The sequence below is a fragment of the Salvelinus alpinus genome, chromosome 4 (genome assembly GCF_045679555.1).
Source record: "Salvelinus alpinus chromosome 4, SLU_Salpinus.1, whole genome shotgun sequence".
NCBI lineage: Eukaryota > Metazoa > Chordata > Actinopteri > Salmoniformes > Salmonidae > Salvelinus > Salvelinus alpinus.
This window is the reverse complement of record NC_092089.1, coordinates 40921223-40946359: the sequence shown is the minus strand read 5'-3', so window position 1 is coordinate 40946359 and position 25137 is coordinate 40921223. Positions and strand designations below refer to the sequence as shown.

The following is a 25137-nucleotide window of genomic DNA, read 5'->3' as shown; positions in this document are numbered from 1 at the left end:
TCTCTCTGCAGCATTTATATATCTTCTTATTATGCGGGGCCTTCAGAAAGTATTCATACCCTTTAACTTATTCCATATTTTGTTGTGTTACAGCCTTAATTCAAAATGGATTAAATAGATTTTTTCCCATCTACCCGCAACACCCCATAATGACAAAGTGAAGACACTTATTTAAAATGAAATACAGAAATATCAAATTTACATAGATATACACAATTATTTTATTTTATTTCACCTTTATTTAACCAGGTAGGCCAGTTGAGAACAAGTTCTAATTTACAACTGTGACCTGGCCAAGATAAAGCAAAGCAGTGCGACAAAAATAACAACACAGAGTTACACATAAACAAACGTACAGTCAATAACACAAATGTGTGCAAATGTAGAAGAGTAGGGAGGTAAGGCATACCATAGAGGCAAAATAATTACAATTTAGCATTAACACTGGAGTGATAGATGTGCAGATGATGATGTGCAAGTAGAGATACTGGGGTGCAAAAGAGCAAGAGGATAAATTACAATATGGGGATGAGGTAGTTGAGTGTGCTATTTACAGATTGGCTGTGTACAGGTACAGTGATCGGTTAGCTGCTCTGACAGCTGATGCTTAAAGTTAGAGAGGGGGTATAAGACTCCAGCTTCAGTTATTTTTGCAATTTGTTCCAGTCATTGGCAGCAGAGAACTGGAAGGAAAGGCGGTCAAAGGAAGTGTTGGCTTTGGGGGTGACCAGTGAAATATACCTGCTGGAGCGCGTGCTATGAGTAGGTGTTGCTATGGTGACCAGTGAGCTGAGATAAGGCAGGGCTTTACCTAGCAAAGACTTATAGATGACCTGGAGCCAGTGTGTTTGGCGACGAATATGTAGTGAGGGCCAGCCAACGAGAGCATACAGGTCGCAGTGGTGGGTAGTATATGGGGCTTTGGTGACAAAACAGATGGCACTGTGATAGACTGCATCCAGTTTGCTGAGTAGAGTGTTGGAGGCTATTTTGTAAATTACATCGCCGAAGTCAAGGATCGGTAGGATACGAGGGTATGTTTGACAGCATGAGTGAAGGAGGCTTTGTTGCGAAATAGAATGCCGATTCTAGATTTAATTTTTGATTGGAGATGGTTAATGTGAGTCTGGAAGGAGATTTACAGTCTAACCAGACACCTAGGTATTTGTAGTTGTCCACATATTCTAAGTCAGAACCGTCCAGAGTAGTGATGCTAGTCGGGTGGGTGGGTGCAGGCAACAATCGGTTGAAGAGCATACATTTAGTTTTACTTGCATTTAAAAGCAGTTGGAAGCCACAGAAGGAGTGTTGTATGGCATTGAAGCTCGTTTGGAGGTTTGTTAACACAGTGTCCAAAGAAGGGCCAGATGTATACAGAATGGTGTCGTCTGCGTAGAGGTGGATCAGAGAATCACCAGCAGCAAGAGCGACGTCATTGATATATAGAGAGAAAATAGTCGGCCCGAGAATTGAACCCTGTGGCACCCCCATAGAGACTGCCAGAGATCCGGACAACAGGCCCTCAGATTTGACACACTGAACTCTATCTGAGAAGTAGTTGGTGAACCAGGCGAGGCAGTCATTTGAGAAACCAAGGATGTTGAGTCTGCCGATAAGAATGTGGTGATTGACAGAGTCGAAAGCCTTGGCCAGGTCGATGAATACAGCTGCACAGTATTGTCTCTTATCGATGGCAGTTATGATATCGTTTAGGACCTTGAGCGTGGCTGAGGTGCACCCATGACCAGCTCGGAAACCAGATTGCATAGTGGAGAAGGTACGGTGGGATTCGAAATGGTAGGTGATCTGTTTGTTAACTTGACTTTCTAAGATTTTTGAAAGGCAGGGCAGGATGGATATAGGTCTATAACAGTTTGGGTCTAGAGTGTCTCCACTTTTGAAGAGGGGGATACCACGGCAGCTTTCCAATCTTTGGGGATCTCAGATGATACGAAAGAGAGGTTGAACAGGCTAGTAATAGGGGTTGCAACAATTTCGGCGGGTAATTTTAGAAAGAGAGGGTCCAGACTGTCTAGCCCGGCTGATTTGTAGGGATCCAGATTTTGCAGCTCTTTCAGAACAACAGCTGTCTGGATTTGGGTGAAGGAGAAGCAGGGGTGGTGCAGCAAGTTGCTGCAGGTGGTGCTGAGCTGTTGACACTGGTAGGGGTAGCCAGGTGGAAAGCATGGTCAGCCATAGAAAAATGCTTATTGAAATTATCGATTATCATAGATTTATCGGTGGTGACAGTGTTTCCTAGCCTCAGTGCAGTGGGCAGCTGGGAGGAGGTGCTCTTATTCTCCATGGACTTTACAGTGTCCCAAAACCTTTTGGAGTTTGTGCTACAGGATGCAAATTTCTTTTTGAAAAAGCTAGCCTTAGCTTTCCCCCACTGCCTGTGTATATTGGTTCCTGACTTCCCTGAAAAGTTGCATATCGCGGGGGCTTTTCGATGCCAGAACGCCACAGGATGTTTTTGTGCTGGTCAAGGGCAGTCAAGTCTGGGGTGAACCAAGGGCTATATCTGAGTTTAGTTCTACATTTTTTTAATGGGGCATGCTTATTTAAGATGGCGAGGTAAGCACTTTTAAAGAATAACCAGGCATCCTCTACTGACGGGATGAGGTCAATATCCTTCCAGGATACCCGGGCCAGGTCGATTAGAAAGGCCTGCTCGCTGAAGTGTTTTAGGGAGTGTTTGACAGTGATGAGGGGTGGTTGTTTGACCGCGGACCCATCACTCACGCAGGCAATGAGGCAGTGATCGCTGAGATCCTGGTTGAAGACAGCAGAGGTATATTTAGAGGGCAGGTTGGTCAGGATGATATCTATGAGGGTGCCCGTGTTTACGGATTTGGGGTTGTACCTGGTAGGTTCCTTAATCATTTTGTGAGATTGAGGGCATTTAGCTTAGATTGTAGGACTGCCAGGGTGTTAAGCATATCCCAGTTTAGGTCACCTAACAGGACAAACTATGAAGATGGATGGGGGGCAATCAATTCACATATGGTGTCCAGGGCACAGCTGGGGGCTGAAGGGGGTCTATAACAAGTGGCAATGGTGAGAGACTTGTTTCTGGAAAGGTGGATTTTTAGAAGTATAAGCTCTAATTGTTTGGGCACAGACCTGGATAGTATGACAGAACTCTGCAGGCTATCTCTGCAGTAGATTGCAACTCCACCCCCTTTGGCAGTTCTATCTTGTCGGAAGATGTTATAGTTAGGGATAGAAATTTCAGGATTTTTGGTGGCCTTCCTTAGCCATGATTCAGACACGGTTAGGATATCAGGGTTGGCGGAGTGTGCTAAAGCAGTGAATAAAACAAACTTAGGGAGGAGGCTTCTAATGTTAACATGCATGAAACCAAGTATTTTACGGTTACAGAAGTCAACAAATGAGAGCACCCTTGGGAATGGGAGTGATGCTGGGGGCTACAGGGCCTGGGTTAACCTCTACATCACCAGAGGAATAGAGGAGGAGTTGGATAAGGGTACGGATAAGGGTAGTGCGTTCAGAACAGAGAGTAAAAGGAGCAGGTTTCTGGGCGCAGAAGAATAGATTCAAGGCATAATGTACAGACAAGGGTATGGTAGGATGTGAGTACAGTGGAGGTAAACCTAGGCATTGAGTGACGATGAGAGAGGTTTCGTCTCTAGAGGCACCAGTTAAGCCAGGTGAGATCACCGCATGTGTGGGGTGGAGCAAAAGGGCTATCTAAGGCATATTTGGCAGGACTAGGCGCTCTACAGTGAAAAAAAGACAATAATCACTAACCAAAACAGCAATAGACAAGGCATATTGACATTAGGGAGAGGTATGTGTAGCCGAGTGATCATAGGGTCCAATGAGTAGCACTAGATGAGTCAGGGAGCCAATTCCGTAGTTGCTGCTACACTAGGCGAGCTGGAGACACGGCGATTCAGACAGCTTGCGGGCCGGGGCTAGCAGATGGGCATCCGGCGACCTCGCAACTGAAGAGCCTGTTGAAACCACCTCGGACGGTTACGTCGGCAGACCAGTTGGGATAGATTGGTGGGGCTCCGTGTCGGAAGTAAAGGGTCCAGGTCAATTGGCAAAAGAGGTATTGTAGCCTAAGAATTGGCTGGTGGTCCTCTTTGGCTAGCTGGGAGATGGGCATGGCTCAAGGCTAGCTCCAAGCTAACAGGTGCTTGCTTCGGGACAGAGACGTTAGCCAGGAGTAGCCACTCGGATAGCAGCTAGCTAGCTGTAGGAATCCGGAGATGTGGTAGAGAAAAAGCAGTCCGATATGCTCTGGGTTGATATCGCGCTATGCAGACTGGCAGGAATTGACCGGTTTGGGGCTGGCTGATGTCCGAGTTAACGGTGAGGACCGCTAGCAGTGGCTAGTTGACTACTAGCTAGTAGCTAGTTAGCTGGCTAGCTACTGATGAGGGTTCCGGTTCTAAAGTATAAAAATAGCAGATCCGTACCACATTGGGTGAGGCGGGTTGCAGGAGAGTATATTCAGTCCGTAGATTGAAAGTGAGATAAAAATATATACAAAATATATCAGAAGAAAACGATATATACACGGGACAAGACAAAAACACACGTCCGACTGCTACGCGATCTTGGATCAAATTGTCACCCAGTGACTGTTGGAAAGCAGACTGAACCAGGTTTTCCTCTAGGACTTTGCCTCTGCTTATAGTTGTATTCCATTTATTTTTATCCTAAATAACTCCCTAGTCCTTGTCGATGACAAGCATACCAATAACATGATGCAGCCACCACCATGCTTGAAAATATGAAGAATGGTACTCAGTGTGTCATGGCCGTTTAAAGGAGTGGACCAAGGGGCAGCGCGATTGGAATACATCATTTAATTCAACAAAGAACACTTAACAAACTAACAAAATAACAAACTAACAAACGAAACGTGAAGCCAACGTAGTGCTCACAGGCAACTAAACATGGACAACTACCCACCAAACCAACATGGAAAATGGCAACCTAAATAGGCATGATATAATAACCTACATTTACATGTTGCGTTTATATTTTTGTTCAGTGTAGTTTACAGAGAACTGTTCCTTCTGTTTTGGTGGGATTTATTAAGTAACTGGCTTCTGTTCAAGCTTTTAACTTGTTTTGGAGCTTTATCAAGCCAGGTATCTGGGTTTCCTCTCAAGCGGAAATGCTCAAGGAGAGAATTTGATTGTCTGTCATATTCTTCCTCTCTGTCACAGATGCGACGCTGGCTATGAAGTTGGCTTACTGGTAAACCTCATTTTAGGGGGAGATGGTGATGACTATCAGCTGTCAGTATAGTAATTTATCTGTAGGTGTTTTGTAAACTGTACTACTTAGAGATTGTCCCTTTGTAACAAGCACATCTAAGAAATGTATAAAGTTAATGTTCTTTTCCATAGTGAAGGAAAAGGAAGAAATGTGTTTAATTGAATTTTGTAGCCTGTCCAGATCATAAAGCAATTGTCTATATATTGGGTCCAATATTTAACATGATCTTTCTTCCTGATCCAGTGTTGGATGCTGTATGACGCAACAATAATTTCCTAACAAATACAATAAAGTCCTCATGATCATCATCAACATGCGGTGACCATGTCGTAACCTAATAATAGCCGATAATATCCATCTGATGCCTGATGGATGTGACCTTTAACCTAGTTGTTTGGTCTCTCTGTTGTCAGAGATAATGCCTGGGGCTTTTAGCTGAATAATCCTTAATCCTCGGAGCTGAATTTATATCAAGCCCCCTATGTAATAGTATGTTACACCAGGGTTTCCCAAACTCCGTCCTGCTTTACAAAACTATTGGTTCTTAACGATTTTCATTAGCTCTTATTCATAATGCACATATTACAGTACATTACTGAGTAGAGTTTGAATGATTGTGTATGTGTGTGAGAGGTTCATTCTTTCTGCATCCGACTATAAATTTAAAGCTACTCTAACCACACAGGTTTCACATTATCCTTTGGTGCTGAAGAGTGGCAGTTTCACTTGGGCTGAATTCCAAATCAACCCGCTACCCTAGAGCTAAACTGAGCTGAGTGGCCCAGTCAGTCATTCAGTCAGGCAGCCTCAGTCCCCTTCCTTCTACTCTCCTCCTCCCCCACTCTTCTTATTACAGAGGAGAGGTTGAGAAGTGAGCCCCACACGGATCTGTCTGCATTAATTATTGAATCGTTTCCTCCACTGTGGTAACCTTTACAGAGCATGACAGGGCAGGAGGCTAAAGTCCCAGACATTATACTGGAGGGGAGGAACACACAGGAGCAGCAGAATATGTATGGATACTGTATCTGTGTGCACCACTTTGTATTCCTCATTCATTTACCTGTTCAGACGAGGCATAGTAAAGGCAGAGTCACCTGTTGAAGTTGGCCTGAACCAGCTGGCATGGTATACTGCACGTCCTGTATAACAATGTTGTTTTATAAACCATAGCTGTGTTTTGTGCACTGTGCCCCTCCTCTAGCTGCCTAGTCAGTCTTCCCCTATCAGTTTGAGGGCAGGTAATTGGGGTTGTTTGGGGGGAGTGTTCAGCCGTGCTACCCTGACAGCTCCTGGGTGACACTGGCATGCTGAAAATCTCACTGTGTTTGTGTCCTCTCTCTCTCTCTCTCTCTCTCTCTCTCTGTATATCTCTTTCCCCTCCTCTCTCCCCCTCTCAGGTCTACAGTCTGAAGGCTCACCCTCTCACCTAGAACAACCCTCTGAACAGCAGCAACAAGACTTCGCCAAGATGTTCAGCACCAAAAGGTCAGAATGGCGTCACAGATTTGATCTATTTTTGTGCTATTGTGTGTGTGTGTGGGGGGCTGTCACAAATCTCAGGGCGTTGTAAAATGGCTTTGTCTGATACAAACTGACTTTTCATGTCAGCTGTTTTTGTATTTTTGCTCATGTTTTGGAGCTGAATTTGACTATAGAGAGAGAGGTGACTTTTGAGTTAAGGTCAACACAAATGTTATTTTGCCTCTGTTTAATCACAAATAATGGCAGTTTAAAGGTGCCTAATTTAGTTCTATTTGTTTCTATTTTAGTTATTCTTCTTGAAATATAATGTTATTGGTTCCATAAGACATGGAGACACACACACAATCAGACATCATCTGTAATGAAATGAAGCCAGGCATTAGTATTGCAAAATAGATCATTAATTGCCTGTGGATTACATCCTGAAATATAATTAATATTCAACACTAGAACTCCTCCCTCATATTTTCAGAGTATAAAAACACTCTCATCCCAGAATAAAATCAAACAAACTGCCTAGCTTGACTAATCACATAACAGTGCATGTTCTAACAGGAAGTTACAGCTAGTTCACAAACATATATTAAATAATGGTCAAAGGCACCTTGCCTAACATCAGTGTTCAAAGAAAACCAATTGGAGTTCTCTGCCTCAAACGGTTTCTAAGAGCTTTGTCTAAATTATCCCCACATCAGGTCAAATGCATGGTGGGAAAACTATTTTGTACTGTGTTGAAAGCTTCTAGAACATCAACTTGCTAATAGAGGGCTTTTAAGATAAGTACCTTATTAACTGAAATAAACTGAAATGTTAAGTTCCCGACTGTTTTGATCTGGTGGGGCGAAATGATACCCATTTTCCTCACAACATGTGAGAGGTACCATCCTGGTAATTACCTTAATTATCTTTATAGAACATTAGAAGAATTACAAGATTTATGACGTTTTTATAATCATCTCATATGGCATTGCGACCTCTGATGATAACACAGTATGTGAACATAATATAATGTAATATAATATAATCAAGTGAAGTTGAGATGATTCACAAGGTGGATGAATCCCTTGATGATGAGTTCTCCTTGAATGAATCGTCCCCTTCCCCACTGCTCCTCAGAACCCCGTGTCATATCATGCTAATAGCACAGCACACACCTGTCAGAAGCGACACTCTCTCTCCCCCTCTCTACAATCAAGCCTGGGCATACTGTACTCTTCATATTTATACCAGCTGATGGAAGTAATGGTCCCATCAAGACCTAACACATTCCCCTGCTTGCTGACAAGCCCACTTCATTAATGTCCAACAGCCTCTGTCACATGTAGAACAAACAGCCCTGCCGCTGGAAGCCAATGTGGGTCATCAAATAGTTTTTTCCTGAATTACATAATGTATGAAAATGACCTTTTCTGCTTCCTGTTGTTACGTAACGCAGAATGTGTGTGAGTATGAGTCAGCCTCGGATGGAACCTTACTGTATTTGTGACAATGCGTTGTTTAATGAATGTAAATCAAGTCAAGATTTTTAAGCACCTTGAACCTATTTCATACCAACAAACATTAAAATGTTTGAATTGTATTGTTTGTTTGTTGTTGTTCTTGTGGTGGTTGTGATTTGGCTGAGTGGCGTATGAATGGGTTTTGTTCCTCTGTGTCCCGCCCTGAGACAAACGCTGTGCTAAAATTAAGATTTAATACTGTTTATTATGATTTATAGACAGCATAACATACATGGTGCCAACACACAGGGGGAAGAGAGGTTGTCGTGATTCTAGTCATGCATATGAAATGCATATAATTATGAGCAGGTTGAGTAACGTATGGTAAAACTAAGATACCTCACTGTCTTCAGGGGGACTGGATCAACTGAACAGATGACATGGATGTGCTGAAAATGAATATTTTATAGCAGCCCATCTTGAAAATTCACAGATTCTCAAACTCATTCCCATTTTGCTGAATATGAGACAAAGTGTATTTCTTCTGCTAAACTGCTGAACGACCCAAAAGACGACTGTGGAAATCTGTTTATCTGTCTAAAAGCCTGAGCTGCAACTGTGGATTTTTCATATTGGTTTTCCATCCTTGCCTCCCCACCCCCTCCGTGCCGCACACACACACACAAACACACAGTAACTGAAGTGTCCATCTGCATACACACAGAGACTTTCATTAAAAGCATGTCATTAAACTTTAATCAGTCTCATGTCTGACATAGTACTTTAGGCTACCTTGCATTTTATTGGAATGAAGTCTGGAACAGAGGCAAGGATGATAAATCTAGAACCTTCCCTTACCTAGGGAAAACACATTAGCCCTGTCTGTCTTTGATTACATTTACTATAACTTCCCTCCGATACTAGATAGACTGTTTTACTGTTATAGATGGGCCTAGATGGGCCCAGAGCCTCAGAATCCAGTCACAGCTTAATCGGTTGTGTTTATATTCTCATTTAAAGGTAACTTGAGCACCGTTAAATTGAATCTTTCATTCCAAGGGAACATTTATGAAGCGGAGAGCTGAATTACAGTTTTGTATCCAACTCATTAAAACTTTGCCCCGAAAGTCCTCCGCTAACAAAGCTATAGCTATAAATCTGGAACGGGGCGAACAAAGAGAGGTCCCTATAATTCTCTCTGAGGTTGATGTCATTTGTATCTGTATTCTGTCTGCGGATATGCTCCTCTAATGAGGATGGCCAGTGTTTACATGCCAAAATAGTCTGAGACGAACGGACGATGAGGAGAGGAGAATCGAGTGGACCCAACCCCGGTACCACCTCCACTCCTCAGCTCATTATTCAGCCATCATGCTGCCGTTCCCAAAATGGTCCTGAGACGATATTGACACAACAATACACAACTCAGCTCCGATAAGACCTCAAATCTCCCCAAATCCTTATTATATCCCTCCTGGGGCTGGAAGAGGTTGTCTAATTCCAGTTTTGGATAATTCGTGGCCTCTGATTGTTACCTCACGGCTGTTTACCGTCATGGGTTTCATCCCAAATGGCACCCTATTTCCTATATAGTGCACTACTTTTGACCAGAGAATTGGTCAAAAGTAGTGCGCTACATATGTAAGGATCGACGCTGGAGACAGGAAGCTGGTACAGGGAGAACATTTAATAAACTACAGCCATAAAACAGGGCAGGAACAGCGTCTGGACAGGGGACAAAGTAACAACATCAGTGCTGACACAGGGAATAACGTGAGGAACAGACAGATAAAGGGAAATAATGACAGAGTTCAGGTGGGTTCAGTGAGGCGCTGGTGTGCGTAATGAAGTGGACAGGTGTGCGTAATGATAGGCAGTCTGGCACCCTTAAGGGCCAGAGAGGGAGAGCGGGAGCAGGCATGACAATAGGGTGCCATTTAGGACACACCCTGGGAGCAGGAACAGGAGGAGGCTGTCTGCCCTGTATGTCCTGTTGGTTGACGGCTCTGTTGCTGTCTGTTTGTTGGGAGGTCTTGTTAATGATCTGTTTCTGTCTGTTTGTTGAGAGGTCTTGGTAATGATCTGTTGCTGTCTGTTTGTTGGGAGGTCTTGTTAATGATCTGTTTCTGTCTGTTTGTTGAGAGGTCTTGGTAATGATCTGTTGCTGTCTGTTTGTTGAGAGGTCTTGGTAATGATCTGTTGCTGTCTGTTTGTTGAGAGGTCTTGGTAATGATCTGTTGCTGTCTGTTTGTTGAGAGGTCTTGGTGATGCTCTGTTGCTGTCTGTTTGTTGAGAGGTCTTGCTAATGCTTTGTTGCTGTCTGTTTGTTGAGAGGTCTTGGTAATGCTTTGTTTCTGTCTGTTTGTTGAGCGGTCTTGGTAATGATCGGTTGCTGTCTGTTTGTTGAGAGGTCTTGGTAATGCTTTGTTGCTGTCTGTTTCTTGAGAGGTCTTGGTAATGCTTTGTTGCTGTCTGTTTCTTGAGAGGACTTGGTGATGCTGAGTCAAGCTGTCAGGCTTGGAGCTATACTTGCTTTCAGTGTGAGCTGTAATGAAATTACTACAACAATATGAGTGGGACTCATTAGTTGTGGATGGACTCAGACACAAACTGAGCCTAGGGGTCTGTTCAAATATGTTTGAAGCTTTAATATGGACTGACTTACTGACTGGCACTGAGTGTGAATAACTGACAACTTCACGGGTGGGATGTTCCATGGATATTCAGCATAGAGGAAAACATCTTCCTGAATCGATGTACCTGATTTTATCTCACAACATTCACAACAATGACTCACAGAGTAATGTATTCCTGTGTTCCCTTTCTTCGATAATGAACATATGATTTAACATGTTCTATTTGACCTTGACAACGTTGTTCGACGTGACATTACAGACTACATATGTCAGCCAATTAAGAAAATTTGCCTACTTGATGTGTCACATTATCAAAACTTCTAGTTAAGGAATCCATCTTAAAGGGTATATAATAAACAGAATAACAGATGAAACATTGACATCCCCCCACCCACCCGCACACACATGAATGCAAACACAACACATACACACACTCACAAACATGCACACAAACCCCGTGCACTTAATTAGTTATTTATGCAGAGGTAGGGGACAGGAGAACGGTCCCCTGGGATCACCAGAGGGGATGTTTAAAACCCCTTACAGCTCCGATTCTTCCGATTGCTCTGACGCCTGGCACAGGCGTCCTCACTGACCTTGGGAATCTGGGCAACAAAGTACATGTAGTTTGTACATGAAAGACATTAAATCATTGAGATGAAGGTCAGCCAGCCTCGTCATTCAGAGAGGATTTATGTTGGGGAGTGTTTGTATTCGTTAATTTGAGCCATCTTCAGCGGCAGCAGCATAGCAGCTCATAAGGAGGGACTACAGTAGTGTTAGCTAACATGGGGAGTGACAGCAGCACTAGTACTGCCTGAGGACCGCTAACTCTGAGGGAATGTGATGAGGGAAGGGTTTTACTCTGAGAGAGGAAAGGGACCTGTTAGGTGACAGTATCGTTTGTCATGGGACACATCATCTCTGGGGCTGTAGATTCCATTTTAGAATTCAGAACCTGAGGAGGGCGAAGAGGATGTTGCAGTCTGTCCTTCTCACTGTCTCACTGTGCACAAGACTAGGATATAAGGATAGACTAACAGTAAAAGAATATGCCATATGAACTAGGTCTGGTAATTGTCAGGGACATCACGATACGATATTATGGGCTCCCTATTTAAAAAGAAGATGGAGAACAAGCTATGAAGGAAAGATACTGGAGTCTTGGTGCAGGTACAGACAACTAGCACAAAAATAATATTGCGATACTGTCAAAATGATTTGCCAACCATCGTCAAAAATAATATCACAATGTTTGACCGTGTTGACCTCCCCCCCCCCCCCACATTATTAATATGAACTAGAGCAAACTATTCAGGTAAGTGCATTATGTCACACTCACATTCACCGTCGTCACTGATATGCAGTGTATCTTTGTCGGCTAAAACCCCTGATCAATTCCTCTGAAAGTGCTGTGGAAAAGTACTATCAGATACTGTAATGTGTTGTGGGTCTTACTGCTTATTGATGGACAGCAGAAGCAGCAGGTGTGGACTGACTCAAGTGTTCCATTGATCTGTCAGGCTATTAATGGAACATTGTTGTCTAGCATGTTGTCTATCTACCACTCTACCACATGTTGTCTATCTACCACTGTAGACTATCTACAATGACTGACTGGCCCTTTCTGTGTCTCACATGTTGTCTACCACTGGTAGACTATAAGTCTTTGCTATGTAAAGCTCCGCCTTATCTCAGCTCACTGGTCATCATAGCAGCACCCACCCGTAGCACACGCTCCAGCAGGTATATTTCACTGGTCACCCCCAAAGCCAATTCCTACATTGGCCGACTTTCCTTCCAGTTCTCTGCTGCCAATGACTGGAACGAACTGCAAAAATCACTGAAGCTGGAGGGTCATATCTCCCTCACTAGCTTTAAGTCCCAGCTGTCAGAGCAGCTCACAGATCACTGCACCTGTACATAGCCCATCTGTAAATAGCCCATCCAACTACCTCATCCCCATACTGTTATTCATTTTGCTCCTTTGCACCCCAGTATCTCTACTTGCACACTCATCTTCTGCACATCTGTCACTCCAGTGTTTAATTGCTATATTGTAATTATTTTGCCACTATGGCCTATTTATTGCCTTACCTCCCTTATCCTACCTCATTTGCAAACACTGTATATATAATTGTTCTATTTTATTATTGACTGTATGTTTGTTTATTCCATCTGTAACTCTGTGTTGTTTGTGTCGCACTGCTTTGCTTTATCTTGGCCAGGTCGCAGTAAATGAGAACTTGTTCTCAACTGGCCTACCTGGTAAAATATCTGTTTGTTAACTTGGCTTTCGAAGACCTTATAAAGCAGGGTAGGATAGATATAGGTTTGGGTCTAGAGTGTCTCCCCCTTTGAAGAATGGGATGACCGTGGCAGCTTTCCAATCTTTGGGCATCTCAGACGATACGAAAGAGAGGTTGAACAGGCTAGTAATAGGGGTTGCAACAATTGCGGCGGATAATTTTAGAAAGAGAGGGTCCAGATTGTCTAGCCCAGCTGATTTGTAGGGGTCCAGATTTTGCAAATCTTTCAGAACATCAGCTATCTGGATTTTGGAGAAGGCGAAATGGGGTAGGCTTGGGCAAGTTGCTGTGGGGGGTGCAGGGCTGTTGACCGGGGTAGGGGTAGCCAGGTGGAAAGCATGGCCAGCCGTAGAAAAATGCTTATTGAAATTCTCAATTATCGTGGATTTATCGTGGTGACAGTGTTTCCTAGCCTCAGTGCAGTGGGCAGCTGAGAGGTGGTGCTCTTATTCTCCATGGACTTTACAGTGTCCCAGAACTTTTTGGAGTTTGTGCTACAGGATGCAAATTTCTGTTTGAAAAAGCTAGCCTTTGCCTTCCTAACTGCCTGTGTATATTGGTTCCTGACTTCCCTGAAAAGTTGCATATCGCGGGGGCTATTCGATGCTAATGCAGTACGCCACCGGATGTTTTTGTGCTGGTCAAGGGCAGTCAGGTCTGGAGTGAACCAAGGGCTATATCTGTTCCTGGTTCTACATTTTTTGAATGGGGCGGCAGGTAGCCTAGTGGTTAGACCATTGGACTTGTAACCGAAAGGTTGCAAGATTGAATCCCCGAGCTGACAAGGTATAATAAATAATAAATAAAAATATGTTGTTCTGCCCCTGAACAAGGCAGTTAACCCACTGTTCCTATGCCGTCATTGAAAATTAGAATATGTTCTTAACTGACTTGCCTAGTTAAATAAAGGTTAAATGATTTAAGATGGTGAGGAAAGCACTTTTAAAGAATAACCAGGCATCCTCTACTGACGGAATGAGGTCAATATCCTTCCAGGATACGATTAGAATGGCCTGCTCGCTGAAGTGTTTTAGGGAGACAGTGATGAGGGGTGGTCGTTTGACCGCAGACCCATTACGCACGCAGGCAGGCAATGAGGCAGTGATCGCTGAGATCCTGGTTGAAGACAGCAGAGGTGTATTTAGAGGGCAGGTTGGTCAGGCTGACATCTATGAGGGTGTCCGTGTTTACGGATTTGGGGTTGTACCTGGTAGATTCATTGATAATTTGTGTGAGATTGAGGGCATCTAGCTTAGATTGTAGGAAGGCCGGGGTGTTAAGCATGTTCCAGTTTAGGTCACCTAACAGTTCGAGCTCTGAAGATAGATGGGGGGCAATCAATTCACATATGGTGTCCAGGGCACAGCAGGGGGCTGAAGGTGGTCTACAACAAGCAGCAACGGTGAGAGACTTGTTTCTGGAAAGGTGGATTTTTAGAAGTAAAAGCTAGAATTGTTTGGTCACAGACCTGGATACTATGACAGAACTCTGCAGGCTATCTCTGCTGCTATAAGAACTGGTCGTTTAGTGCGTTCGGAACAGAGAGTAAAAGCAGGTTTCTGGGCACGGTAGAGTAGATTCAAGGCATAATGTACAGACAAGGGTATGGTAGGATGTGAATACAGTGGAGAAAAACCTAGGCATTGAGTGACGATGAGAGAGGTTTTGTCTCTAGAGACACCATTTAAACCAGGTGAGGTCACCGCATGAGTAGGAGGTGGAACAAAAGGGCTAGCTAAGGCATATTGAGCAGGGCTGGAGGCTCTACAGTTCTATGTTCCATTCTATTTGTCAGACCTGTTTTCCATCGCTCCCAGGCTTCTAACTGATCAATTTTAATCTCACTTAACAATATTTTGCCTCCGCTTTTCCCCCTGCTTTTAAATTCTGTTAATCTATTCAATTAAATATGTAATGAATTTGCTGACTGCATGTCAATGGGATTAGTGCCTTAGCTTGCAGCTAGGGTACACATATAGTGAAGTGAATACCAAAAACTGCCTACAGAACTGTTGGCCTTCAACTTTGAAGAAACCAATGGTTCATTACTACTTAAAGTGCTCCATTCTACTTTATTGACTGCTGTTGAAAAGTCAATGAGCTATGCTACATAAGCTATAAACTGTAACAGGCTTCATTTATTTAGAGAGCTTATTTAGAATAGGTAGCTTAGAGAGCTACCTATTCTAACCTAAGTTGCATTTGATCACATTTGCCTATTACTTTCTTTTCACGCTATTTAACATATTTGTCTGCTGTACAGGATATGGCATCACAATGGTAGCACGTTTTGACTAAATTCCACACATCTCAGGGGAAGAAAGAAGTGGCCCTTGGGGGGGGGGTTGATTGTGAATATGCCCTGGTTAAACCGAGGGAAAATCATTTCCCGCTCCAAGCCCTGAGCACCACCACCGTTGGCATGTTGGCACATTGTTGTGGCATGATGCCAGGAAACCCATGGTACGTTCAGCTAGTACCACCCCTGCCTCCTCCCCTCTCATCCTCCCTCCTCCTCCTCCTCGTTGGGTGAAAGCACCGTAGCAGCCGGTCCCTCGGGGTGAGCAGCCGGTGCGTCCCGGGGTGAACACCTAGGAAGAGTCAAATGAACGTGTGATTTCATTACTCACATGAAACACCAGCAGCTCTCAATGCCGGCCAGAGGGCAAACTAAACGCTGCCGGCAGAAACAGGACAACAGATATTGTTCTATTACATGAGCTACTGTAGTAAATTAACTTTCATAAACAAATTAGAATTCCAATTCTCAAAGCTTTGGTCTTCTAGTGTTATGTGTACTGTCTATTTTTTAAATGAGCGATATGTTTCTCTTTCATATGTTCTCCTTATCTCTTTGTTACAGTAATATGGGATGGTTTCTGTTAATACAGATTGTGACATCAGTAGCAACAGAGTAGAGGGCAGAGAGAGTAGAGAATAAAGAGAGGGAGAGAAAGAGGGAGCGAGAGAGAGCAGAGAGAGTAGAGAATAGAGAAAGATAGGGAGAGAAAGAGAGGGAGAGAGAGCAGAAAGAGAGACAGAGAAATCATGAGAAAACAAAAAGATAATTACTTGACACATTGGAAAGAATTGACCAAAAAACTGAGCAAACTGGAATGCTATTTGGGACTCAACAGAGAGTACACAGTGGCAGAATACCTGACCACTGTGACTGACCCACAATTAGGGAACATTTTGACTATGTACAGACTCAGTGAGCATAGGCTTGCTATTGAGAAAGGCTGCCATAGACAGACCTGGCTCTCAAGAGAAAGCAGGCTGGCTATGTGCACACTCCCCACAAAATAAGGTGGAAACTGAGCTGCCCTTCCTAAACTCCTGCCAAATGTATGACCATATTAGAGACACATATTTCCCTCAGATTACACAGACCCACAAAGATTTCCAAAACAAATCTAATTTTGAAAACGCCCATATCTATTGGGTGAAATTCCACAGTGTGCCATCACAGCAGCAAGATTTGTGACCTGTTGCCACAAGAAAAGGGCAACCAGTGAAGAACAAACTCCATTGTAAATACAACCCATATGTATGCTTATTTATTTTCCCTTTTGTACTATAACTATTTACACATCATTATCACACGGTACATAGCCACAATATGACATTTGAAATGTGTCTATTATTTTGAAACTTGTTAGTGTAATCTTTACTGTTTTACTGTTTTTATTCATTATTTCACTTTTGTTTATTATCTGTTTCACTTGCTTTGGCAATATAAACATAGGTTTCCCATGCCAATAAAGCCCTCTGAATAGAATTGAGAGAGACAGAACACCTCCGGGCGAGGTGGGTGGCAGGATGTTTGTTAAGTATGGTAATTGGTAGTGTGAAGGATACCGGGGAGAAATATGGCTCTTCAAAGATTTGCTATAGCTACTGCAAGTCTCTCTCTCTCTCTCTCTCTCTCTCTCTCTCTCTCAGTCTTTCACTCTCTTTCTCTCGCTGTCTCTCTCTCTTTCTCCATCTCTCTCTCTTTGTCTGCACTTTCACTTTCATCCCCCCGGATTAAATAATTTCATATCTTATATAAGGACAGATTAGAAAACTGTGGTCCCAAACAAGCGTCTTCAAACAGTTATACGATTCGGATGTGGAAGGGAAACGCATGAATGGCTGGCTATCTTTTTTACATTTGCTGACTGCTGTGACATTTTGCAATGGTGGGAAATAGTACAAAATGGAAATGATTCAATGTAATGTTGCTCCCTGCTCTCCGCCAGCTGCTTTTGATTGATGTTGGCTGAGCTCATCCTTATCTGACAGGATCCATTTAAATAGGAATCTTTTTTCATTTACCACATTGCCCAAAGTGGATGTTTTTCTAACTGGGGATCTGACCTTACTGGGGGTCCGACCTGTGTGATCTATGAGAGGAGAGGGAATGCTCAGAACCTTCTAAAAGGCTATAAAACACAGAGAATCACCAGAGAGCTCCACTGATAGGTACATCTGGTGCATTCTGGTGCATGTAGTTTTGATTTATGTATGAGCCAGATGCCGTTGTGAAGGTTTTCTGAAGGTAATATTTTACGATGATGAAAAGCCTCTACACATGGTGTCTCGAGACGCCAAGCTCTCAAATAGTAAACAATACAGTTTACGTCACATCACTGTATGGGCAATAACAAGGACAGGTGTTGAAATACACTATAGATAGAAACGCGTGTGGACACCCCTTCAAATTAGTGGATTCAGCTATGTAGTATGTCTAAATACCCTGGATTACCAAAAGTATGTGGACACCTGCTCGTCGAACATCTCATTCCAAAATCATGGGCATTAATATGGAGTTGGTCCCCCATTTGCTGCTATAACTGCCTCCACTCTTCTGGGAAGGCTTTCCACTAGATGTTGGAACATGGCGAGCCAGGCAATTAGGCCTGGCTCTTAGTCGGCGTTCCAATTCATGACAAAGGTGTTTGATGGGGTTGAGATCAGGGCTCTGTGCAAGCCAGTCAAGTTCTTCCACACCGACCTCGACAAACCATTTCTGTATGGACCTCGCTTTGTGCACGAGTGCATCGTCATGCTGAAAGAGGAAAGGGCCTTCCCCAAACTGTTGCTACAAAGTTGGAAGCACAGAATCGTCTAGAATGTCTTTGTATGCTGTAGCGTTAAGATTTCCCTTCACTGGAACTAAGGGGCCTAACACGAACCATGAAAAACAGCCCCAGACCATTATTCCTCATCCACCAAACTTTACAGTTGACACTATGCATTTGAGCACATAGTGTTCTCCTGGCATCCGCCAAACCCAGATTTGTCCGTCAGACTGCCAGATGGTGAAGCGTGATTCATCACTCCAGAGAACGCCTTTCTACTGCTCCAGAGTCCAATGGCAGTGAGCTTTACACCACTCTAGCCGACGCTTGGCATTGCGCATGGTGATCTTAGGCTTGTGTGCAACTGTTCGGCCATGGAAACCCATTTCATGAAGCTCCCTACGAACAGTTATTGTGCTGACATTGCTTCCAGAGGCAGTTTGAAACTCCCTCGGTAGTGAGTGTTGCAACCGAGGGCAGACAATTTTTACGCACTTCAGCACTCGCCGGTCCTGTCTTGTGAGCTTGTGTGGTCTACCACTTTGCGGCTGAGCTATTGTTGCTCACATCACAATAACAGCACCTACAGTTGACAAACTGACATGTTGGAAAGGTGGCATCCTATGACTGTGCCACGTTGAAAGTCACTGGAGGTCTCCATTAAGGTCATTCTACTGCCAATGTCTGTCTATGGAGATTGCATGGCTCTGTGCTCGATTTTCTACACATGCAATGGGTGTGGCAGAAATAACCGCATCCACTCATTTGAAGCAGTGTCCACATACCTTTGTATATAAAGTGTATATACACTGAGTGTACGAACACCTTCCTAATATTGAGTTGCACACCGCCCCACTCCTCTCCCCCCCCCCCCCCCCTAGCCTCAATTCGTCGAGGCATGGACTCTACAAGGTGTCGAAAGTGTTCCACAGGGATGCTGGCCCATGTTGACTCCAATGCTTTCCACAGTTGTGTCAAGTTGGCTGGATGTTCTTTGGGTGGTGGACCATTCTTGATACACACGGGAAACTGTTATTTTTTATTTGCAAATGTAATATAGCAAAGAAAACTACTGTACAGTACTTTGAAACTTGTATGGTTTAAAAATGTTTTAGTGCTCAAATCACAGAGGCATTTCCAGGGTGAGGAGAGGATGAGGAGAAGGTGAGGAGAGGGTGTGTGGTATTGGCCAGAAGGCCGGCGCCTGTTAGATCATCTCAGCCACTGAGATGGTTGGGTTTAGTGGAAGGCTAAGGTACGCTAGCTAGCATAGCGACGGCAAGCCATCGTAGTACATCAACACTGATTCTTACACAGACCTGGGAGCTCTCTCTGTTCTCACCCCCAGAACACTAGCAGAAAGTGAAGAAAGTGGCTTGGCAAAGCTGAAGTGATTGGATGGGTTCTCCTCGGTTGACTTCCAAATGGCACTCTATTCCCTATGTGTGCACTTCTAAACGAAAAAGCACCGTATTTGTTGCCCAAGTCAAGTTTCTGTGACCACATTCTCAATGTCCCTGGCATTATCTGTTGTGACATGGATTGTTATGTTGGGGCTCTAAAGTAGAGGTCTTCACGGGTCCAAAAATGTGGACCTGTTCCCGAAATGGACCTGGGGCTTTTCCGCCAGACCCGTTACGCATAAATACATGTTTTAATATAGAGACTCGTTCCCAATGGACCGGAGGACAACTAGAAGCAGCAGAAATTTCAATTTGTAAAATACTTTATTAACCTGAGCTGATAAAGCTTCAAGGGAAAGAGAGGTGCAGCAGACGGAGGAGGGGCCGTGCGCTGTGTGTACTGTGAGCGAGTGACACGGGAGCAAGGAGGAGGGAGGGAGTCAGCAACCCACCATACCAAACCGACTCGCGCTATTAACTTCTAGTTTGTCATAGCTAGGTTATTTATCATCCAACATGATTTCATAGTACCTGTCTTGACTGCATCAAACGAAGAGAAGTTATTTATTTAACCTAGCTAAACTAGCTAGGCTGCATGCTCTTTCTACTGTCCATTTACAAATAGCAACACCTCAGATAGTAGCAGCCTACCTGTTGGCTCCTTCAGTTTTAGCATATCCTTCTCGTTTAACTTTTAATGACATAATTTTAATCCCATCGTCCATTGATTAGATAATCTCCTAATTTGCTTTGCCACACACGGAGGCTCTATGACAACCACAACAAGCTCTTCTCGTTACTCTGCATATTCTCGTTGAGCAGTGGCGACATAATATTAACGTTTTATCCACAACTCTCTGTCCATCGCCGTTGTAATCGGCTGTGAAGCCAAAATGATCCTGAATTTGAGACTTAAATGATGACGGAGGATCCCCAATTCTGGTTTATCTACCCCGCCACTCGCCATCGTACAGAACTAGTTCCTGGCTGCGCCTCACAAAATTATAGTTTTAAATGCACCAGTTAAGATTATAATTTGTATTACAACCTGCGCATAGGCTCTCGTTAGTTGTTTTAACTGAATAGCCTACAATGCGTTTTCAGTGCAATGGCATTCAAGGCAGCGTAGGCATAGTTTATTTTATTTATTTATTATTATGTAATCATTCTGGTTCAGAGGACCCCATACTGAATGGTTCGGTATGAATACGTGCACGGTTACAACCCTACCCATGAGTGTACTGTCAAATTGCCGTTTTCTGAGGGCAATTGTCCATTCTAGTGATTCAACACACACACACACACACACACACACACACACACACACACACACACACACACACACACACACACACACACACACACACACACACACACACACACACACACACACACACACACACACACACACACACACACACACACACACACACACACACGCGCGTTTCTATAGAGATGTATCCCTCCCTTGGCATCAGTTAAATCTCATTGAAGCGTCTGTTAATAATGGTTATTGACTAATTCTGCCCACTGGTCTGACGTCTTCTTTAAATAAACAGGCCTTTTCCATCCGTCTCCTCCCTGACTGACTGCCGCTAAATTCACATCACAACTTTATTCCCCCGTTCTGTTCTGTTCCCAGCTCCCTCCGGATGGGCTGGGGCGGTGACTCATCAGAGAGAGAAAAGACATACATAGACAGACAGATAGGGAGGGAGAGAGGGTACTGATATGCACATCAGATAGACAAATATTATACAATGTGTATTCCTGTAACTCCCATACAGTAGTATACAGTACCTTACTGTCTCAATCTCAGGTTGTAAACAGTGTACTGCACATCATGTAGTAAAGACAGGTTGTGTAAGGCAGGGCAGGCTTGACCTATTTGGATCAAACTAATAAGGCATGATGTGATGGAACAGCAGGATGATGAAAAGATGCCATCTGATTGATTGTTGTGGTCAAGTAATGCTGTTGACAGAATCGACTACTGAAGCCTTCACTTGGGTTAGGGTTCTGACCTGAACTGTACTGTGCCAGCTTGGATATTTTCTTTTTACATCCTTTGACATGGCACATGTCCTTTCCAGCATTGATCAAGCCATGAGGGTAGATGGGTAAGCAGGCCAGTACAGCTCTGTTCAGCTTGGCAGGGTCTATATTTCATCCCTCTCTAGTCGGTCTGTGGACTGTGATCTCTGGGGCTCGTATTGCAGTGGTTGGTTTCTAGTGTTTAGGATCTGCGCTGAGCTGATTAACTGTTGCTCGGCTGACTGGTTGTTCCCCTCCACCTCCTGAATTAGAAAGGGGAAGGAATGTGACACATTGGCTGTCATCACAAGGATTTACACGGAGGTGCTGTGTGGTGCTGTAGAAGTATAGATTCAGAGTTGCTCTGCTCACTGAGATGTGGTGCCCTGTCTGGACCTGCCCTGGCCTCTGCCACTGCAATTACCCACTCACACCTAGCTCTTTCTACCTCTCCCATAACGCTCTCTACCTCACCCTTAGCTTCTCTCTACCTCACGCCCCTCTCTACCTCACCCTACCTCATCCTCACTGGTTCCAATGCCTAGCTGGGTTAGTTAGAGCGTGGTGCTGGGAACATCAAGGTTATGGTTGGTTTCATTTCTGCTTGCTCCACAGACACTGAATATATATTTGTATATCAATATGAACTATAAATGCAATTTGGATGATACTCTCTACATCCGCTACCTCTCTCTACCTCTCTCTACCTCCACTACCTCTCCTCTACCTCCCATACCTCTCTCTACCTCCCCTACCTCTCTCTACATCCGCTACCTCTCTCTACCTCTTTCTACCTCTCTCTACCTCCACTACCTCTCCTCTACCTCCCATACCTCTCTCTACCTCCACTACCTCCTCCTACCTCTCTCTACCTCCACTACCTCTCTCTACCTCCCTCTACCTCCCCTACCGCTATCTACCTCCGCTACCTCTCTCTACATCCACTACCTCTCCTCTACCTCTCTCTACCTCCGCTACCTCTCTCTACCTCCGCTACCTCTCTCTACCTCCGCTACCTCTCTCTACCTCCGCTACCTCTCTCTACCTCCGCTACCTCTCTCTACCTCCGCTACCTCTCATCTACCTCCACTACCTCTCGCCTACCTCTCTCTACCTCCACTACCTCTCCTCTACCTCTCTCTACCTCCACTACCTCTCTCTACTTCCACTACCTCTCCTCTACCTCCACTAGCTCTCCCCTACCTCTCTCTACCTCCACTACATCTCTCTACCTCCACTACCTCCTCCTACCTCTCTCTACCTCCACTACCTCTCTCTACCTCCCTCTACCTCCCCTACCGCTATCTACCTCCGCTACCTCTCTCTACATCCACTACCTCTCCTCTACCTCTCTCTACCTCCGCTACCTCTCTCTACCTCCGCTACCTCTCTCTACCTCCGCTACCTCTCTCTACCTCCGCTACCTCTCTCTACCTCCGCTACCTCTCCTCTACCTCCCCTACCTCTCCTCTACCTCCCCTACCTCCCCTACCTCTCCTCTACTTCTCTCTACCTCCACTACCTCTCTCTACCTCCACTACCTCTCTCTACCTCCACTACCTCTCATCTACCTCCACTACCTCTCGCCTACCTCGCTCTACCTCCACTACCTCTCCTCTACCTCTCTCTACCTCCACTACCTCTCTCTACTTCCACTACCTCTCCTCTACCTCCACTAGCTCTCCCCTACCTCTCTCTACCTCCACTACCTCTCTCTACCTCCACTACCTCTCCCCTACATCTCTCTACCTCCCCTACCTCTCTCTACCTCCATCTACCTCCCCCTAACTCTCTCTACATCCGCTACCTCTCTCTACATCCGCTACCTCTCTCTACCTTCGCTACCTCTCTCTACCTTCGCTACCTCTTTCTACCTCCGCTACCTCTCCTCTACCTCCCATACCTCTCTCTACCTCCACTACCTCTCCCCGACCTCTCTCTACCTCCACTACCTCTCCACTACCTCTCTCTACCTCCACCTCTCTCTACCTCCTCTACCTCTCTCTACCTCCCCTACCGCTATCTACCTTACCTACCTCTCTGTACCTCCGCTACCTCTCTCTACATCCGCTACCTCTCTCTACATCCGCTACCTCTCTCTACCTCCACAACCTCTCTCTACCTCCACTATCTCTCTACCTCCACTATCTCTCTACCTCCACTTCATCTCTCTACCTCCACTACCTCTCTCTATCTCCCATACTTCTTTCTACCTCCCCTACTTCTCTCTACCTCCCCTATCTCTCTCTTCCTCCACTACCTCTCTCTACCTCCACTACCTCTCTCTACCTCCGCTACCTCTCTCTACCTCTCCCTACCTCCACTACCACTCTCTACCTCCACTACCACTCTGTAACTGCTCTCTCTTTTAGAGCCACACCAACACACAGCCAGCCTAGCATCATATACAGTATTTACTCTCACTCCTCCAGGAAATTGAGACATCCATATATTTGATGTCCTTGTGGTGAATCCCTGAATCCCTGGAATCTTCAGTGCCCTACCATGCAAATCATCCTTCTTCTGATACCTCCTACACAGTGGCCACTCCAAGACATATACATGTGCAAGTGACAGCTGGGTCTTGAAAAATGCATAAATCCCATTTAAAGTGCATGTAAGGCAATTAAGGAGTGGCTAGCACCAGTTAAGCAAGGAATTCAATTGTCTATGTGGCAACACTAGGTTGACAAATTATCCCTGTGAAGCCAGCGCAGGCAGGCAGGCAAGGCACATACGTTACAGAGTCATTGTCTGCACAAATGGAGCGTCCCCTAGCTGATGTCATCTAGAGTTTTACAGGCGAACAGAGGGTGACATTATGGGCTCTGCTCTATGGCATGAAGGCCTAGCTAATTATACAGTGCATTCGGAAAGTATTCAGACCCCTTGACTTTTTCCACATTTGTTACGTTACAGCCTTATTCTAAAATTGATTCAATTGTTTCCCCCCTCATCAATCTACACACAATAGCCCATAATAACAAAGCAAAACCAGGTAAAAAAATAAAAAAATCTAACGGAAATATCACATTTACATAAGTATTCAGACCCTTTACTCAGTACTTTGTCGCAGCACCTTTGGCATCGATTACAGCCTCGAGTCTTCTTGGGTATGATGCTACAAGCTTGACACACCTGTATTTGGGGAGTTTCTCCCATTCTTCTCTTCAGGTTCTCTCAGGCTCTGTCAGGTTGAATGGAGAGCTACGCTGCACAGCTATTTTCAGGTCTCTCCAAAGATGTTAGATCGGGTTCAAGACTATGCTCTGGCTGGGCCATTTAAGGACATTCAGAGACTTGTCCCGAAGCCACTCCTGCGTTGTCTTGGCTGTGTGCTTAGGGCTGTGTGCTTAGGGTTATAAGGTGAACCTTCACCCTAGTCTGAGGTCTTGAGTGCTATGGAGCAGGTTTTCATCAAGGATCTCTCTGTACTTTGCTCCGTTCATCTTTCCCTCGATCCTGACTAGTCTCCCATTCCCTGCCACTGAAAAACATCCCCA

General features: G+C 44.6%; 1 protein-coding gene across 1 annotated transcript in view; it reads left to right on the top strand.

The window, feature by feature from the left end:
* The window catches only part of LOC139573540 (oxidation resistance protein 1-like), a 183569-nt gene that overhangs the window by 21770 nt on the left and 136662 nt on the right, over positions 1–25137 (top strand). The window contains exon 2 of the mRNA XM_071397111.1: positions 6663–6750. Within this exon, the coding sequence (XP_071253212.1) occupies positions 6734–6750 (17 nt within the window). The 5' untranslated portion in view covers positions 6663–6733. The remainder of the gene's footprint in view (positions 1–6662; positions 6751–25137) is intronic.